Source organism: Paroedura picta, chromosome 2 (assembly GCF_049243985.1).
Source record: "Paroedura picta isolate Pp20150507F chromosome 2, Ppicta_v3.0, whole genome shotgun sequence".
NCBI classification, from domain to species: domain Eukaryota; kingdom Metazoa; phylum Chordata; class Lepidosauria; order Squamata; family Gekkonidae; genus Paroedura; species Paroedura picta.
Genome location: NC_135370.1, coordinates 153,235,315 through 153,255,495, shown reverse-complemented (window position 1 = coordinate 153,255,495; position 20,181 = coordinate 153,235,315). Strand labels below are relative to the sequence as shown.

Genomic DNA, 20,181 nt, shown 5'->3' with positions numbered 1-20,181 from the left:
TTTTTGTCTAGGGGTTGTTTCAGAAACTGAGTCTGCGTGTGTATAGCGGTGGGGAAACTTTGGCTGGGCTCCCACAAGGGCTCAACAAATCCTTGTAATTTCTTTGGAGGTACCACAGTGTCCAGATAAAGTCTTGCTTAATATGAAGGAAATATGTGTACTGCCTTGCTGTGTCCCTATAGCTACTTTGGTAGTAATTTGAAGTAGTTAACCTTTACCTTGGAATTGTCTCTGCATTATTTGCACAGCTCTACTCTGTCCTTTCATGAGCCTATGCAGTACTTTATGGCTTGAATAAAATTAATTACATCTGAGTAAATCCCTACAGAAGAACGCAGCCCCCATAACTTGATAGTTTAGCCTGGCCTCTGAATACCTTCTGATGAGGCTTTTGACATGTTTGTGACTTTGGAGGAAAACATTTACAGCGCCAACCTGTGATCGTTTTGTGCCCTTGTCTTGTTCTCAGTCTAAATTCTGGTTCCCGTCTACTCTGGCCCTTTGGATTGGTTGTTGATTAAACTTTGTCGCATACACTCTGTGAATTCATGGATGTTCCTTTCTGGTCCTTCACAATCTTATTCACAAAGCAGACTTGAAGGGTATCTTCATAGTTTTGCAGAATAGTCTTTGTTTCAGCTACTACATACAGCTTTTACTCCATATTAACATCATTGTTGTGAAACAGCTTGCCTTGCTTCAGAGCTTTTGCATTCCACTTTGAAGACGTGACCCCAGAAGTGTAGCTTGTTTAGTCTGTCTTCACAATAGACCATCGTGTGGCATCTCGGAAACTAACATTTGTTATGCCATAAGCTTTCCAAGACTACAGCCTATACTATCATAAGCATGAACAATTGGCTTCTTTGTGTGAGTATGCACCTGCATAAACAGATACAAATAATAATTATTTATTTAGATTTTTATACCGCCCTTCCATATGGCTCTAGGCGGTTTACACAAAACATCGTAGAGCAGTTACATAGAACATGTAACAGTAGAAAAGATAACAATCATGACATAACATGCCAACCAGAACAGTATTTACATGCAACCAGCTGGGTGACCTTGGGCTCTCCACGGCACTGATAAAAGTGTTCTGACCGAGCAGTAATATCAGGGCTCTCTCAGCCTCACCCACCCCACAGGGTGTCTGTTGTGGGGAGAGGAATGGGAATGCGACTGTAAGCCGCTTTGAGCCTCCTTCGGGTAGGGAAAAGCGGCATATAAGAACCAACTCTTCTTCTTCTTCTTAATAATGAACCAAAAGGTCATGAATGACTGGGGAGAACAACAGAACTACAGTGGGTTGTCAATGTACAGAAAATAAAAATAAATCCTGAAAAGTTGGCTTAATTATTCTGTGTGAAGAACACCAAAGAGATTTGTGAAACCATAAAAACATAACAGATGTCTGACAACCCATCTTTTATTTTGATAAGTGCCACAAGACTCTTGTTGCAATCAACTACCATGACTACCTTTGGATTTTGTTCTTTTTGTTGTTAAGATATGTTGACCTTATTTCCTTTTCTATTTCATGATGTTTTTGACCCTACTCTTTGGACTGTTCTTTATCCTTCATATGTGTATGAGAGACTTGCCAACTGTAGGTAACACTCTGTGCACCTTTGACAGTGCGGAATGTATCTCTTACAAAAGAATTGATCCATCTGCTCAAGCATTCCATACTTGGACAGGCATTGACTCAGGCTGAGAAAGTTCTTTCCAGGCACCTACTAACTAACCTCCTTTAACTTCAGATCCTTGAAAGTAGACCTGGGACCTTTTTGTATGCTCTGTCACTGTATGTATGCGCCACTCCCTTGAGCTACAAATACTTCCTTCCATAATTGGACTTTTTGTTGCTCCAGATCCTTACTTCCCAACAGGAGGTGCTTGGTTAACTTTCATAAATGAAGCCCAGCTAAAATATGCATTAGTTTATAATTGGAAAAAGTAAATGCCTCCCCTCTGTCTTAAACCTGAAAACCTCATACCATTCTAAAATAGGCATGCAACTCAATGGCTAAATTATTATAGCATATTTAGTGGCATATAAATGAACGCCAACCCTCCTGATGCATCCTATGGTTCCCTGCACAGTAGAAAGGGCATCCATGACCACAGAGAAGCATGTAAATTGACCACCTGTTCATTCAGCAATTTGAAACTTTGCCAAGTCCAACACATTAGGCCAAAGCATCCCGTGGAAGGAAGGGATGAAGTCATTGTAGACTTAGGGCTGCTAATATTAGATACAGAGATTTTATTTATCTCTATAATCTTTGTTAAACAGCTCTGGTTTATCAAGGAACTGATGAAGCAAATTCTGTGAAAACTTTCATTCACATTTTCAGGTTAAGTCAACACACTTGTCAGATGATAAAAACTAGATAAACTTCTTAGCTTTAACAAGCCCAAAAAAGTGTTTTTTGTGTGTGTTATTTAAATTTTTGTCTACAAGCAACATTTTCCCTTTGCTAGTCATTCTCCTTGTGAAGATTATAGTTTGTAAAATATGGTGGAAAACTATCATTTTTTTAAACAATTTCTAAAACTTTTAAGTTGGAGACCTGTGAGGAATAATCATTTGGGAAATCTCTCTACACCATTGCTACTCATGTGAGATTTGTTAGCTCTAGAGATACATTTGTAGATTCCAGCTAACTTAGATCCATCAAGGGTTTCAAGCTTGGTTACAGATGTGGCAAATGTGCCAAGATTCGAGGCTATTCATTCATTCATTCATTCACTCATTCATTGCATTTGTATACCACCGTCCCCTGAGGCTCAGAGGGGTTCACATGGAATATAAAGAACAATACATCAAACTCAGTTTTTTGTCAAGTAAAATACAGCAAAAAAAATCATGAAAATATGAAACTATTTACATCTGGATGGACGGTTTTTCCTCCAGTTCTAACTAACCTCTCTTCCTTTCATCAGTGCTTTCTTGCTTTCATGGGTTAAAACATTCTTGATGGGGGGGGGTTAGGTATGTATCTCCGAAGCTCATGGTGCAAAACCTATTTGTTTGTTTATTTGATTTCTTATCCACTGCTCCCAGCAATACTGGCTGGCAGCGGGTTACAGTGATAAAATCCCAGATGGTGAACACTAACTCCACATCCTCTCTGCTCCCCTACTCGACAACCTCCATATCCCTGGATAGCATGCTGTCCTGGCTAAATTGAGGAGGGGCCCCTGATCTTAATTACCCCAGAATCAAATGCCTGGTGGAAGAGCTCCATCTTGCTGGCCCTGCGGAACTGGCATGCATTTTGTGGGCCAGGGACCACCAACAGATTTGCACCCACAGAGCTCAGAATATATTGGAGGTCCCTGTAAGTCGCAAGCACTCAGTGCACACTGTTTTGCTCGAATGGAAGGTTCTAGAATGGTATAAAAGGAGCGCATAATAAATTGAATGTAGACTGGAAATGTTGGTTTTAATTGCAAGATGGTAGGGAATTCAACTAAATGGCAGCAAAGCTAAACCTAATGAAGAGTACTGTAATGTGTAAAAGGGTTGCCAATTTAGATTTTTGTGTGCCCAAGGTGGAAATTTCAGGGGCAAGATACACCTATTGAATCATTTATAATGATATAATTGCTCAGTGGATAACCATGATTTGTTTTCCTTACTTGGGTTACAACTGGGTTTCTAAATCATGGTTAAAGTTGTATCAGGCAATAAACCAGAATGTCAAGCGATGGTTTGGAGTAGATTTGTCAACCATAGGCTGGATCCCAGCTAAACTTTCGCTGATGGAAAAGACTCCTGTCATTGTTCCATTGTTGGAATATTTAATCAGGATCCAATCCCATGGTTCATCAGCCCTTGAGCATGTCATCAAATTCTTTCTTTTCCCTAGCCTCACAGCTTGCAAAATGATAATTATGCAGATCTTGACTGGTAAGCCTCCTTATCAGCACCCTTCAGGAGCCTGACTCAGTTTGGCAACCTAAAACAGTGTTTCACTGGGTATTTGGACTCTCAACGTGGGTCAAGGCCGCAGATTACTAGCGCTAACCATAGTTTTTAGATCGGGATGGAGTCAGAATGTAAAATCAGTGAATTGCCCACTATACATGTGGTATAAAATGTGTATATGCAGGACTTGCTGAAGACATACTAGGTAGTTTAAAACAGGACGAGTATTCATATTTCAGTGGGGGAAAACAGCCACATCATCAAACTTGCTATAATGTATAAATGGCAATTTGGAATGACCATCTTTTATAGCGTGGTCTATACAACGTGCTAGGCGGCTTGTTTTTATGGGTATATAAAATGTATTAGACCTGCCTCTCCTTGTTTTCTCATAATGTCTCCTTTCTTTGCAGGAGCGAATAGCGACATTAGAAACAGTAAGTTGTTTGTTCCTTTATTTCCAAATCAATTGCAATTCTTAGATTTTTTAAAAATAATAATAAAATCTCAAACATGGAAGAAAACAGGCCTAGCATATTTGAAAGTCATTTTCCAAACTGTAAAACAAGTTCTAAGAGGTGCTGGCTTGCCAGTTGGCTATGATAAACCCCCACAAGGAATCACGTAAAAAGCACGGTATATCAACATGAGGTCACTTAATATGGACATGTGCTGGTAAAGTCAACCATATTTTAAAGGCCAACTGGAAGTATAAATTTAGGCAATGCCTGAAATTTTGTTTGTGCTTGAAAATGACAAGTGTGCCTAGGTTTGAATTTTACCAGAAATTAAAAAAAAACAAAACATTTCCTTAGGGAAGCTGAAGTCATGGGGCTTGTTATAAAATGGAAGGGAGGGGTAAGATGAAAAATAAAAAAATGCAGCCAATAAAGTGAAGGCTGTTGATCTCTGGAGTTTTATAGTGAGCTTTTTTCTCTTGAGGATGGAGTTCTCGCAGATGCAAGTGTATTAACACATATGATGTAACACACCGTGTGTTTCTACCCATAGAGTAAGTCAGGGCAATTGTTTCAGTCATTTATTAGGATCTTATGAATAACAAAATGGATGAATAGAAGAATATAGATGTACATGAAGATTGGTTGATGAAGTTGTACTGAAATTTAGAAAAAAATTGTGTGAATAGAATTGTCAACTAGTTTCCTAGTTGTGTCTACTGTTGCGACACACCCTTGTCATCTAAGATATGGGTTTTCTTGTTGAAGTTTAAAAGAGATGTGATTATTTTTGTATTTTGTATTGTGTTCAATTCTCTAGGCATGATGGGAAACAGAGAAAGGCAATTGCTTTTTCCTCTCCCGCTGTGTTCCTTGGGCATGTTGATACTTAATCCAGGGATTTGTAACTTTATGTTGCCACCAGTTATGTTGGTATAACATTGGCCCCAGGGGCAAGAACATGGGTTGGAGAGAATACCATAACTCCCTCTCTCCCCTCAGCACTATCCATGTCTGTGTTTGCATCAGAGAAACACCAGTGCAGTATCACACTGCTGCAATGCCAGCATAGGCTCTAATTCTCCAACACATCTTGGCATAATGCCAGAGTAGGGGCTAGCTGTGATTTGAGGCAGTTCATAGCCTGCCCTTAGGATTGCTCCTTAACAGAATAATATGCTGTGAACATGGTGCTAATATATTCCTTTATCATTGCCATATTTGACTGATTTTGCTGTCTCCGTAGTCCTATTAATGTATTACCTAACAATATGAGTATAGTGCCTTGAGCGATATCCGCTTCAATATACACACAGATCAATAGATGTACTAGTAAAGATGCAGTACTTCTGAAGCTTGCATGAGGACAAAAAATGCCTTATCAAGCAGTGTTCTTTCGCTATATTTATGATTTAAGTAAAGTACAAGCTGCACGCATAGCTATCGTGGCTTGAGTATAATACTGCGCCCGAACTACTCAGTAAAAATATGTAGCTTGTCATTTCCCTTTAGCTGTAGTACAGTAAAAATATGACAATAAAATTGCATTCATATATAAAGGCCTTGAAATCATGCAGAAGGCTGTGGAATTATTGGCTGTTCTGAGTAATCATCACTTGGCTTGCACTAAAATTCTTTTTCACTGCTGGGGACTTGGTTGTAACTTGTTCTTTTAGGGCAACGGTTCTCAACCTTACCTCCTCCGCGACCCAACTTGGCGGCGGCTAGTGCAGTGGCACCTTGCGTGCGTGCAGTGCACATGCACGGGTGGCATGCGCGGGTTTCCATGCATGTGCACAACAATTGAGGCGGCATGGGGGCAGCCATTGACATGGCTCCGCACACCGCCACCGCCGGCAGCCACCCACCACTGCTGCCCACCATTGCCACTGCAGCAGGCAACCTGGGGATTCCAGGGATGGGGCCAAGCAACCCCAAGATTGAGAACCACTGTTTTAGGGGGAGGGAGGACGAATTCAGAAACATCACAGAAAAACTGATAAATATTCCAATCTGCCCTCTTACCTAGCATAAAATCTTCCTGAAATCTGAGATTTAGTCAATCTTGTTTCATTGATTTTAAAGTATTTGATTCTCCTAATTAAGAAAAAACAGGGTTATTCTACATGGTTCATTCAGTGAATATTCGAGGACACGTCAGAAGGGGCTAGTTCAGATGGAAAATCTGTGCTTTTCCTCATTTTGGTTTGCGAGTGTGGGAGTTTATTTTGCCAGAAAGAGGGAAACACAATGGCACACTGGGACATGCAATGGCAGTCATTTGTGTAAACATAGCCCTTCACAAATATTGCTGCAAGGAATGGAGGAAAAACAGTGGCCATCAATAATTGTTCCTTTGAATATGAGTAACTCACACTGAAAATATGGATCCTAATTAGGCCAGAGGGCAAACACTGTCCAATAAAAAAATACATATTCATTAATTTCCATGTAATGATTTCTTAGGCATTATCAGAAATTATAAGAAAAGAAATATGAACAAAACACAAGAGGCATATGATACCAGGACAGTAAAATGAAACCAGAAAGATAAATTTCAGATGATTATATAGCTACTAGGGGCAAAGTCCGTTGCATTCAGGAATACAACGGGTGCTAGATTGGGGGGGGGGGTGGATGCAGACAGCCTCCCCATCGCCCCAGGATCTGGAAAGGCATCAGGCGGCTGTTCTCTGGATGGGCGCTCCCCCCAGGATCTGGAAAGGCAACAGATAGCTGTTCTCCAAATGGCCTCTCCCTACCCCCAGGACCTGGAAATGCTGCAAGCAGCTGTTAGGGCAGCATGGTTAAAAAGTAGTAGACTCTGGGTTTGATCCCCCCTCCTCCTCCATGTGAAGGTAGCTAAGTTGCCAACCTCCAGGTGGGGGTGTGGCAATCTTTAGGAATAACAATTCATCTCCAGCCACCAGTTTCTTTGGAGAAAACAGCTGGAAGGAAGAAGGAAAGAAAAAAGAGGAAGGAACGAAGGAACGAAGGAAGACTCTCCCATGCCCCTGCCCACTCAATAGGGCTCTCCAAGGCTGCCCTGGGCACTATGGGGCAGGGGGAAAGCCTTTCCTGGTGCAGCTGCCTGAGTACAGGCTGGATAAAGGCCCTCCAAGGTGTTCTGGTGAGAACCTATGCTGCTGAATTCTTGACTATTTACAGTTTTCAGGTCAGGGACAAGGACAGGCCCATGTAGAGTTGAGTAGTAATCTAACCTGGAGGTGACCGTTGCATAAATCACTGTAGCCAGGTGTTCTGGAGCCAGGTTGGGTGCTAGTAGCTTAGCTTGGTGAAGATGGTAAAATTCCAACTGTGCTACTCTGGAGACTTGCGCCTCCATAGATAGAGAGGCATCAAAAATCACATCCAAATTCCTAGCAGTTTGTACAGCTACCATTTGCACATCAACTAGACAGGGCAGCTGTGGTTCATCTCCCTGTCCTTTCCTACCTAGCCGCAGGATCTCTGTCTTGGTGGGGTTAAGTTTCAGGCAGCTCTGCTTGATCCAAGCCACCACTATTTCCAAACAACTTGCAAATGTTTCCAGGGGTGAATCCAGGCAGCCATCCACCAAGAAATAGAGTTGGGTGTCATCTGCATTGTTATGTGTGGCAGAACCCCACATCAATGGATTGGCACATTGTGCCCAGCACCCTTCATTCATCTAGGCTTATGCTAAAGCCAGACACTGTGCTTCCATGGTCTGCCAAGACCAAGCTTGGCCAGACTCCATTTGCTCTCCAGCTTGACCTAAGCTACAGATTCGACATAACAGCTGCAGCCACAACATGTCATGCATTCCTCCCCCCGCCCCCATTGTATTACTGATCAAGCGGCTGGCAAGTCAAGTTTGCCTGCAGGCTTCTTAGCGATCTCTTTAGTCATTCCCTACTTCACACGTATCCTTGACATGCGCAATTTAGGTAACAAAATATTGATGACATCCAAGTTCAAATCTCTGGACCATATGGGCAAGAGGGCACAAGAAGATGTTATATATATCTAAGGGCAGAAGCAGTGTTGGTAGCTGTGTTCAGACCATGAAGATCATGGCTCCAAGGTTTAATGTGACTTTCCTCCTGGGAACTGTTGTACCTTCCAAGCAGGAAGGACCTTTATCAGCGGTCCTCTTCCACCCACAGCCCAAGTTGCTAAGCCTCACCGTCTGGAGATTGAGCAGTGGCAATTCAAAGAAATAGACTATTCAAATTATAGACACCATAGGAGCTTCTAGGAAGCAGGATCAGAATGTAAGTGTAAAATTTGGTGCTTCTCAGAAGTTGTCACTCTGGTTGTGCCACCTACTTTTATGGTCTTGTCACCTACTTTTATGATCTTGCTCTGACTGCTTTCCAAGTCACAGTGCTATCTCCAGGTAAAATTATATTCTTTGATATTGAAAAAGATAATCTGAGTATGTTTTACAAATTGTAGAGGAATAAAGCAGGTTACAAAACTTTAATTACAGAAATGATCCTGGCTTTGCTCCAAGGAAAATAGAAGTATGAGTGCAGATCTTCATTGTGAGGAACTGTAATTTTGGTGGCTGCCATTCTTCATTTCTCAATCTAACAGGAAATCTGCAGGCCTGCATACAGTAGCCTCTGGCAGAGGAAAAAAAGGATATGACATGCATAGCTTACTCTCTATGACCATTTATGCACTGGAGGTTTCATGGTGGGCTGCAGGCTGGAGTTTTAGTCGTGGCAGGTTGCCTCACCTCTTTTTGCACCCACATGAGGGAGCATTTGGCCCAGTGTGCCTCATCTGCTCCCAATTTGTGCTCCTGCATGGGAGCTGGGGCAGTGAAGTTCCCAGTGCATAAATGGTCTATGTGTGATTTAAGGAAGGTTCTGAGTATAGTCCTTTCAGCTTTTTTCAAGAATGTTGTACTCTTTGTATAAGAAATAGTTGTTTTTCTTCAGATTTGCATATTTAGGGAGCAGAAGCTGCCACTGAGCTATGCATGTGGCCATTTATATGTTGTGTCTAGTGCAGTATTTTAAGAAACCAACCCACAAACATGCTTTTAAGCACACTCATTCTAAAATTAACTAATAAATGTATTTGGATATTTTCTCCTGGTTGTTACATTTTCAGGATTTTAAGTACATAGTACTAAAATAAAAAGGCATACATGTTATTAGATGGTGACAGATCATACATGAGAATAAGGAGTGTGCACAGGCTAAGGTGGGGAGTAGTACTAGTAAGTCCTAATTAGGAATTGATCGTCTTCTTAATCTGCAATGATTTGCTGTGAGACCTTTTAACAAATCATGGCAGTTAAACTTGTATGCTTGTTTTATCTATGCTGTAATTTTTTATCCTTTTACTTTACCTTCTGAGTTTGCTCATGTAATCCTTTTTTCTCATGCTTTGTCATTCCCTAATAAAATATGTGGTGCAGGGTGGTAAGGCAGCCAACATGCTGTCTGAAGCTCTACCCATGAGGCTGGGAGTTCGATCCCAGCAGCTGGCTTGATGTTGACTCAACCTTCCATACTTCCGAGATTGGTAAAATGAGTACCCAGCTTGCTGGGGGGTAAAACGGTAATGACTGGGGAAGGGAATGGCAAACCACCCTGTATTGAGTCTGCCAAAAAAAATGCTAGAGGGCGTCACCCCAAGGGTCAGACATGACTTGGTGCTTGCACAGGGGATACCTTTACCTTTAATAAAATATTGCTGAGTTCCAAAAGTGGCAAAATGCAAATGAAGGCTTATAATTTTTCGGCACATTCATGGAAATTACTTATGAAAAAACACGAACATTCTTTCCAGTTCTTGTTTTGCCTCCCCTCAAAATATGGCCTCTTGTTGATCTTATGACTTAAATAACCTTTCCTTCTCTGGAGTCCTGTGTTGTGGCAATTTTTCTTAAGCCTGTATGAAGGTCCTGTGATTCAGGTGAGTCATATACAGGACTGTATAGACCTAATCAATCATATTTGCATTGATTGTAGTAGAAACTGAACTGGGCTAACAGTTTGTATCCTAACACATGTATCCTACCTTTTCAGTGAACATTTGAAGTCTTCTTCCAGGCTAAGGAGTTCTCCTACAATTTAAGTGGCTCTTCCATCAATAGGAGAACCCTGTTTAGAAGAAGGTTCCTTATTTAGTTTGGAGGAAAGCTTCTTTAGGCTGGAGAACATAAAAACATAAGAGAAGCGATTTTGGATCAGGCCAATGGCCCATCTGGTCCAACATTCTTAGTCACACCCAGGTGCCCTCAGGTGGTCCATCAGTGGGGCCGGTACTCCAGAAGCCCCCCCCCCGCCTATTGTTGCCCCATCCCAAGCACTAAGATTGAAGAGCATCAGTGCCCCAGACATAGCCTTGCCTTTATACTTTGCGGCTTACAGTCACAGATGGACTTCTGCTCCATATGTTTATGGAGGAAGGCTTCAAACTTTGTTCCTCCATCCTACAATAGGCTACATGGATTTGTTGGGGAAAAAATGCTGCAAAGAGGTCCATGACGCAGTCGATAATCAACTGATAACTGACAATTCAAGGCAGTATTATGATTGCTTCCATCTTTTCTGCGATCGAACTTTATTTTTTCTGTTTAAATAAACTACTGTGTTTACCGCAGGGGAGTTTGTATGAGCATGAATGTGAAGTGGGGTGAAGCACACTTGAAAAAAAGAGGCATACTTTTAATATTATGAAAATGTGTTTTTATCCCATCCAAAGACATCTGGAGTCTAGACTGAAAGTTCAGTTATTTTGGCTTTTAATTCTTTTCTTTCTTAGATTCCGATGCCAACTAACGTTTGTTTTAAAATTCCTAGGGGTTTAATCCTCAGTAAAAGGGCTATGTTCATAAGACAGTGTTTATTATTTTTTACTCTATTTGTGCCTATGGCTGATGCATACAACCACTTTGCAAGGCAAAATGAAAGTTGCCCCGATCCATGTATCCATATACCAAATTCTTCTGACAGGAATTCATTAAATTGCTGCCTTCCCTCTGCTCTCTCCACACTCATTCACTCACCTGCATCTCTTCTTCGATTTCCTGAAAGTTCTCTTTTAGGCCCTTAATGGACTTACTCCCCCTTGTCTTAGATTTCTGATGAATCTCAGATTCCTGCCATGGCATACCTTTTTCATCTAGTTTTTATCCATCTGCACTGCCCTTCCCACTTCTTGCTAGAGGCCTGCTGTCAAAATTCGGGTCATCCACTGGTCTGTCTTCTGAGTTCTCCCCATTCTGGATCCTGCTACAAGAAATATTCCTAAATTTCCCTGCTCACATGCCTAGCAGAATAAGGAAATATGCTTACAATTGAATCCTTTGTACACAGTTCTTCCTCTGTGTCCAACAGCTGGAGAGGTGCCACCTTTCAAAAAAGGAAAGTTCCATCAATAATCAGTTTAGCAGGCACAGTATTCCCCCGCTCCGACCTGACTTGTCTATTCGACCGCTGTCAAAGAGTTGATTAGTGGGGTTTTAGTTCGTTTGAGAGGAATCTTTATGCAATGCTGCAAGTACTCTATGTTCTCCTTTGGATGGAACTGCTTACTGCACACAACTTTGTTCTTATCTCTTCCCTCTCTTCTGCCTTTGGCAGGTAGTGTCTCTTAGTTTGTGTACTATGAACAAAAAACATAACATGAATTAATTACCCAATCACACTGAAATCATTTGGCTAGCTCAAGGATTTGCCACATTAACCAGATAGTACACTGGCGGTTTGACATTGCTATAGGTCATGTCCATTTTAAACTTCTCTGTAAGTACATTCCTAAGCACATTCAGGAGGTGGAAAGGCTGATTTTCATTTTGTTGTATGCTTGTTTTAGTGGTTAGGAGTGCAGACTTCTAATCTGGCGAACCAGATTTGATTCCTGTTCCTCCACATGCAGCCCACTGGGTGACCTTGGACTTGCCACAGCACTGATAAAGCTGTTCTTAGCGAGCAGTGATATCAGGGCTCTCTCAGCCTCACCTACCTCACAGGGTGTCTGCTGTGGGGAGAGGAAAGGGAGGTGATTGTAAGCCACCTTGAGACTCCTTCTGGTAGAGAAAAGAAATAACTTTTCCTTCTCCTTCTCCAATATATGAGATATATTAATTGTAAAAATGTCTTTTCAGCACCAATGTTAATAATGTATTCCAATAGTTAATGGGCACATATATAACAGACATGAGGAAAATATGTCATGCAGCGGTTGTTTACAGTATGCATTCCCGTAATTAATAAGCACTTTCTATTTCTCTCATAAATTCTGGTGATATACAGCCACTAATATATCTGCATATCTCTGTCAGTTGGTACATTTTTACACCCCTGATTTTTCACAGATGACTGGAGGCAGGAGGCATTGTATCTGAGTCAAGTATACTTTTGCTGCTTCTTACTAATTCCATCTTCTCTAACGTAAAATAATTGTCAGTTTCAATTTAATAACATTATCAGTGGATCAAGAATTACTGTTTCACCAAAACCCAACTGAGTTACTCCCAGGAAAGGCCTTCCCATTATTATGTCTCTTTTGGCATTTTCTTCGTAAATGAAGAAAATCAGTAACATCCTAATATTTCAACAACCAAGCTACTCAAAGGCTGAGGAGTCATCCTGTTCTGGAGGGGACTTTACTCACCCTGAAGAAGCATGTTCATAGTTTGGAGGTGCTGTGATTGGACCTCCGATCACTTTGTTTACACACTGCAGCTTTTATCAGCTTTGGCTGATGCTCCCATTTGTGGCAGTTACTTTAAAGGTGTGATCTGACTACTCTGATCCATGCTCTCATCCAGGTTTATTTATTGTGCATTATGTAGGGACTCCCTGTGAAAGCAATCTGGAAATTTTGATTGGTTCTAAATGGAAGGACCAATCTATTGTCAGGACTCATATCTTTCATGTAATAAAAGAGCTGCATTGGTTACCACTTCATTTCTGGACTCAGCCTTTAAATGGCTTGGGACTTGGATATGTAAAAGACTGCATTTTGCTTTCCAGTCTGTGCCTTTGGTTAAGATCTTTTTCACAAGCCATATTTTCTTTGCTTCCCCTCTCCACCTGAGGAAGTCATGTGAGTGACAACCAGAGTCAGAGCTTTTTCAGTGGTAGCACCTCACCTTTGAAATGCTTTGTGTCTTGCGGCTCACCTTACACCTAGTTTACTGCCCTTTAGGAGCCAGGCCAAAACAGTTTAATTAAAGGATTGCTTCTTGTTAACAATAACTATTATGGCCTGCTAATAAAAGCTGTTAAATAGATACCATTTTAATCAGCTGAATGTTTTATTGTGTTTTCATGTCTCTGGCATAATCTTGGTTTATTTTATGACTTGTTTTATGACTGATATTATTTAGTATTTTTGTTTTTATGGCTTTGTTGTGTTTTAGCTTGTGAACCTCTGAACATATCAATTTCCAAAGGGCAATAAGGCATTGAGGGATATACCTGTTAAGTGACTTGTTCTGCAGACTGAATCATGCCTAGATCTCTAGACTACGGATACCAATAATTATCTGATGGGAACTTCAAATTTCTTTATTAGGAGAGGTCTTTGAAAAACAAGCCATCATCACTAATTTTTTCTTTGGGCATAAAAGTTCTGATCACATTCTCCAGGACTTAATTTATTACAGGTGAAAATTTTGAAAAAAACAGTGGTATCTTTTCTGCAGGGTTTTTTCCTCCCATATAAGATGTATTCATTACCAAACATTTGTATGTGAACAACTCATGTTGTTCCCAGAAGAAAGAAGTCACTCAGATTAATTTAAAAGACTGAAGGATTTATACCGGATTGGAGATTTTGCAGTTGGACATCTGTTCATATATTTATTCCAATAATACATATCTCCAGAGAAATATATTTCCCATTCCACAATTTATCTCTTTGTCTATTTATGGTAAAGCTTTAAGGATATGAAAATGAGATCCTGCTCTGGAGAATATCATAAATTCCTTTCTTAAGAGTACTCTTGAACTATCCAAAGTATTTGAACTGGTGTGTAATATTATAATGTAATATTTTCTTAGTACCTCCAAGAAACCCTCGCACTGCACAACCGAGAAATAGAGGGAGGAATCCAGTGCTTTGGAGAACAGAACAGCGTGATGGAATAATTTTTAATTCTTTCTTTCCCGAAGGGGGGAACTGCACACGAACAAGACTGCCATCAGTTAGGTCTTTACAGTTAAAAGCCTCCAGGGGGTGCTGTGCACCAGATGTTTGTTCCTGGTCAGGGACAGTTGTTCCGATGCAGCAACATCCCCTACCTTCATTTCCTCTTTTGCCATTGGAGAAGGCCATGTTTTTGGTCTCCATCTACAGTTGAGTGGAGTTTGTCCAGATAATTAGAAGCTACATTGAGTTCTGAGTCCCTTCCAAGGCTCAGGAGGCCTTTTGAAGAAGTGGTCTCCCTCCCTTCCCTCCCCCTTGACCCTTCCCAGGCAGCAGAAAGCTGAATGGCAGACAGAAACCAAGAACTGAGAAGGTGAATGAGACTCCGAAGGGCACCCGTAAAGGAAAAGATACCTAAGTGTAAAAAAGTGTCTCTGAACACCAAGAATATGATAACTCATACTGTGGTATTCCCCTTCACTGTGTATGGATGTGAAAACTGGACAATGAAGAAAACGGAGAGGAAGGAAACTGATTCATTTGAAATGTTCTGTTGGAGAAGAGTTAATGTAATGAAACTTGATAACTCCAGGTTAATGCAATGAAACCCATTGATGTCTTCTGATCCAGGAGTTTCGCCTTGGAACCTCCCCTTGACATTTTGTTGAAGAAAGGTGACTTTCAGGTTAGGAGAAGAATATTCTGGTAAATCAGAATGCTCCTAGAGTTTTCAAAATTCTTGCAAATAATATCTGTATTGTACTATACTTAGCTGATCTGTTATCCCTTTTTCTGCATTCTTCCTCTTATTTATTTTATTTATTTGGTCCAATTATAAACTCCCCTCCCATCAAGCCAGGTCAGGGCAGTGTACAAAAATCATGCTCAGTACACAGGTAAACAAAATACCAAGGATAATTAATTAAATTAAAATGTAATCTTGTTTATCTTAAAGCCAGCATAGCATAGTGGTTAGAATACTGGACTAGTAGCTGGGAGACCCAGGTTCAAATCCCCATTCTGTCAGGGAAGTTGCAGTCATACACTCTTGGCCTAACCTCTCCCTCACAGGATTGTTGTAAGGGTAACACAGAGGAGAGGAGAACTTTAGCAGCAGAGGATAATGTATGGACATTCACCCATATGGGACATACTCAGAGGCCCAATCAAAATGTCTGTTGTATTAATTTAACTGATTGCCAATTAGAGCTTTTGAAACTAGATTATAATATCCAATCAGGAACCAATCTTCAGGAGTTACCAATCTGACCTTGGTTGACCTGCTGTAACAAGAGGGTGAAGCCTTCACATCTAGCAAGGCAGATGCTAATTGGCAAAAGCTGGAGATAACTACTTTTCTTCAAAAGTTCATCCCAGGACAAACTAGTTGTTGAGCTCATCTGCCAGTGAATTCCAAGGATAAACCAGTTCCACATTAATTGGAAGGAATAGTTTTAAAGACACTTCAGAACTAGGCCTATGGTGGGGGGCATAATGAAGCGTGAACCAAAGTTTTACTTGGTCCCCAAAAATGAATATGTAAAATAAATATGCTGGATTACAGGGGGGACACACTTGGAGAGGCAGTCCCTCAGGTACTCGGTTCCCAGACCATGTTAAGGCCTTCAAGGTCAGAGCCAATACCTTAAACTTGATCAAGAATTCAACCGGTAGCCAGTGCAGCTTCTGGAGGACTGGTCAAATATGTGCTATCAATGGAGTCCTTGTAAGGACCCGAACCATCAGGACGTGGAAACGCTGTAGTTTCCAGATCAAGGCCTAGGTTCACGTAGTTACAGAAGATTAGCCTGGAGGTGACAGTTGCATGAATCACTTGTTTCTTTATAAAAGGAAAACGTAGTTTAATGAAAGTAACACGGCTTGTCTTATTCACTGGGGCCATAGGGCACTAGTAGCTTCACCAGGCATAGGTGGAAAACTGCCTGCCGAGCTATCTTAGTAATGTATGTCCATGATAAGGGAGGCGTCGAATATCACCTCCAAGTTCTGCTGTGTGTGTGCTGCTTCCAGCTGCACATCATCCAGGCAGGGGAGACATACTTCTTCTGGTCCTTTCCTTCCCAGCCACTCCAAAGTGTAGGGTTAAACAAATATGATTAGGTCTAGTAGGACATTCAGTTTAGGCCACAGTAAAAAAAACCCCACAATTGCTACTTGCTGTCTGCTTGTAAGAATTGTACCAGTCCTAATCCTTTTGTTTCTTTATAAAAAGAAAACATAGTAAAACGAAAGTAGCAAGGCTTGTCTTATTCAGTGGCTCAGTTTTGCAGTTGGTAAAAATGGAGCAGCTAGGGCTCTTACCAGAACATCTTGGAGATCCCACATCCAGTCAGCGCTGAGGCAGCTGCATTGGTTGCCAGTTGTTTACTGGATCAAATTCAAGGTTTTGGTGTGGACCTATAAGGCAATCTGTGGTCTGGATCCAATGTATTTGAGAGGTCATCTAACTCCCTGTGCCCCTGCGAGTGCAAATAGGGTGAAGATTCCTGGCCCACATGAAGCTTGCTTGGCCTTGACCAGGGCCTTTTTGGCCTACCTGGTGGAATGAGTCCCTGGAAGAGCTGAGGGTCCTGACGGAACTGACTCAGTTCCACAGAGCCTGCAAATTATTGTTGCTGAAATGCTGTTCTAGTTCTCGTTGGTATGTTATTGTTATTATATTGTTACTAGCTTCAAAGCCTGTTCCTAAGAACAGGCCTTGAAAGGACCCCCACCCCTGGCCTCTGGCTAGGCAGCTTAAGGTGGCTTTGGGCCGCTCGGACTCCAGAGCAGCTCGCAGATGGATCAAGTGGACCAAGAGGCCCTTGTTAGCAAGCCCTCCACCACGACCGTTTGCCCAGGGCCCTCTCCCCTTACCTGCTGCTGGCTCCAGGCACTGAGGTCCATCTGAGAGCAAAGAGGCTAGAGTCCAGTGATGGAGGGCGGGAGCTGCCCTATTCCAACTTGGACAGCTGGACACATCCCACCTCCCAGGCTGTTTCACAAATATAGAGAGGAATCATGGATAAGGATATTGTTATATTGATATTGATACTGTTCCATGTAAATGTTCCAAAATGTTTTATGTAAACCGCCCAGAGCCATAGGGAAGAGCGGTATAAAAATCTAAATAAATAAAATAAAATAAGTAAATAAAATAAAGACAGAGCTCTTCCACCAGATGTTTGTTTGAGGCCAGACTGAGAAAAGATCTATATCCCCTATCCACCATAGGATCTTTCCTGAATTTATGGTAGATATGAGGATTGGGAATGGGTTTTTTATGTTTATTGCTTATTTTTATTTTATTGTTACAAATCATTACTGTAGTGAGATGCCATGAGTTGGCTGGCCAGGAATGGTGGCATATAAATTTAACAAATAAATAAATTAAATAAAATACCCTTCATTTAGTGTATTCCTTGTGCATACACAGTATAGTTTCCAGTCATATTGGAGGGTTAAAATTCTGGAACTATTGGTCTGAGGTGCATCTCTCCAACCTAGTTTCTAGTAATTTCCAGCAACAAAACTGTATCAAATTTGAGGGCAGACACCTGTGTTTCCCAGTACAGTCCAATGCTGAAAGTTGTTGGGCCCAAAGAAGTGACTACCTTGGTGTACTAATTAGCCTTGCAGTGATTCTCTACTCTGGTAAGATGTTTTATTGAGGATCACTAGTTCTTCCTAGCCACAGCTGAGATTACAGTTCGGGACTACATGGACCCTTCCTTGATCTGATCCAGCAAGTCTCTTCTTATTCTCTCTTGTAGTTTGTAAGGTAGTGGGGTAGTAATTTGGTAACATTTGGGAAGTTAAAGAAGGTTTTTTTTTATTTTTACTTCTAAGTAGATACTTGCTGGTTTCCACTAGGCTTCTGGCATTTGGCCGTGCCAATAACTGTGTAAAGAATGCTGCCATCTGCTCTTATGCTTTGGCAGAGGATAGTCAGCAGTTTCTGGAAGGAACTTTTTGAGAAGTCATAGGGACACTGGACATTTTACATGTCACACACCGTCTTATGTTTGATGCATAGTTTAACTCATAGCCCATTTGAAAAATATCCATGTCGGGTCACCTTTAACATTACATTTCTTAGCCTAGTTGTAAGTAACTGTCTGCTCAGATGCATTACTGTCACTTTAAATTATGGGTACATTTCATCATCTTATGGATTATACGCTGGGGATTTCTTAGCTGGTTCCTAAGTCATCTTTAATTTTTAAAAATACTTGCAGTCTACAGACAGTCACTTGTACCTAGCTCGGCCCATGGATTCAGTCCTTGCTCAAGACACTGGAGTTGTTTGTTTCCACTGTGAGTGCATTTCCAATGTATTAAATATAAAACCAAACCATAGGAATAACATAGACAAGCCCAAGTTGTTTTATTTTTGTGTTTATCACTGTGGTTTCGGGACTAAAAATAAAGTGCAGCATCTGACTTTGATTTAGGCCTGACCCTCGGGACAGCCCAAAACTGCCTATCACTGCAAATGCATCAATATAAAGGAGATTAACTGTTCGCATGCTCTTTAAACATCAAAGTGTTTATATGAAGTCATGGAAAATGAGTAATTTGTTTTATCATTCTCTCAGAGAACACTAGAACACCTCTTAGAGAGTACATAATCTTTTATGTTAAGAAAACACAAGGAGATTAATAGCATTTGTTCCATGATGGAGCTGGGTGCTTTTAAGTAAATTACTATGAAGGGGGCTTCTAACTGGTGCAACTGGAGTCCCCCTACCTTATCAGCTTCATCAGAGCAGTGTATCAATGCCCTTTGTTCCCTGTTAAATAATGAGCAGGCAGACTTGATTGCTGTCTTCAGGATTAGTGTATGCATTATGGCACATCATTTGCAGTTTCTGGGAAATAATTAGCAGGACTTAATTGCCCTCTGTGTCAGGTGTTTCCCACCTCTCTTTTTAGCATTTTGTTCTGTGTGGCTAAACCTCTCTCTTTTAACAGAGAAGAGTCATTAATGATACAAATATGGCACTTGATCCATATTAAGGAGATAGCCGTGTGTGTTATTCAGGTATTGCTGCATCACTTCCATGGATCGGCTAATCATGCTACTTTTTTCTCTCCTTTCCTTGACTCATCTTCTTCCATCCTTTTGCCTCTTTATGCAAGCAAAATGCTGTCATCTCTCTTCCCATGCCTGGGTTTTTGATCCTCTCAGAGAGGGAGAAATTTTATCCCCAACACTGTGTTTAGACATTGTGATGTACAGATGTCTCATCAGGAGATGCTGAGAGAGTTCATGGATCTTTTCCACAACAGTTTACTGGTACAGAGTGAGCTTTTGGCATGAGTAAACAGCAGTCTTGTTGCGCCTTAGAGACAGGCTCATTTTTATTCTAGCATACACTTTTGTGGACTAGAGCAGGGGTAGTCAACCTGCGGTCCTCCAAATGTCCATGGACTACAATTCCCATGAGCCCCTGCCAGCGTTTGCTGGCAGGGGCTCATGGGAATTGTAGTCCATGGACATCTGGAGGACCACAGGTTGACTACCCCTGGACTAGAGCATTCTTCCTCAGAGGCATGGGTTGATCCTCATTAGGCAGGCATGTTTAAAAGGCTGTGAAAAGACAGTTGTAACCAGGAGAGTCAAAAGGACAATGAAATGTAGGAGGTACATGTTGGGATGTGCTTGTGTGAAAAGGAAATGTA

At 41.3% G+C, this 20,181-nt stretch overlaps 1 protein-coding gene across 6 annotated transcripts in view; it reads left to right on the top strand.

The window, feature by feature from the left end:
• Positions 1–20,181, top strand: part of CEP128 (centrosomal protein 128) — a 237,187-nt gene that overhangs the window by 196,460 nt on the left and 20,546 nt on the right. For 5 of the 6 annotated variants that reach the window (XM_077323398.1, XM_077323395.1, XM_077323393.1 and 2 more), the window contains exon 20: positions 4,351–4,374. The exons of the other annotated variant lie outside the window; for it this stretch is intronic. In XM_077323398.1, the coding sequence (XP_077179513.1) occupies positions 4,351–4,374 (24 nt within the window). The remainder of the gene's footprint in view (positions 1–4,350; positions 4,375–20,181) is intronic. 6 annotated transcript variants of the gene reach the window in all.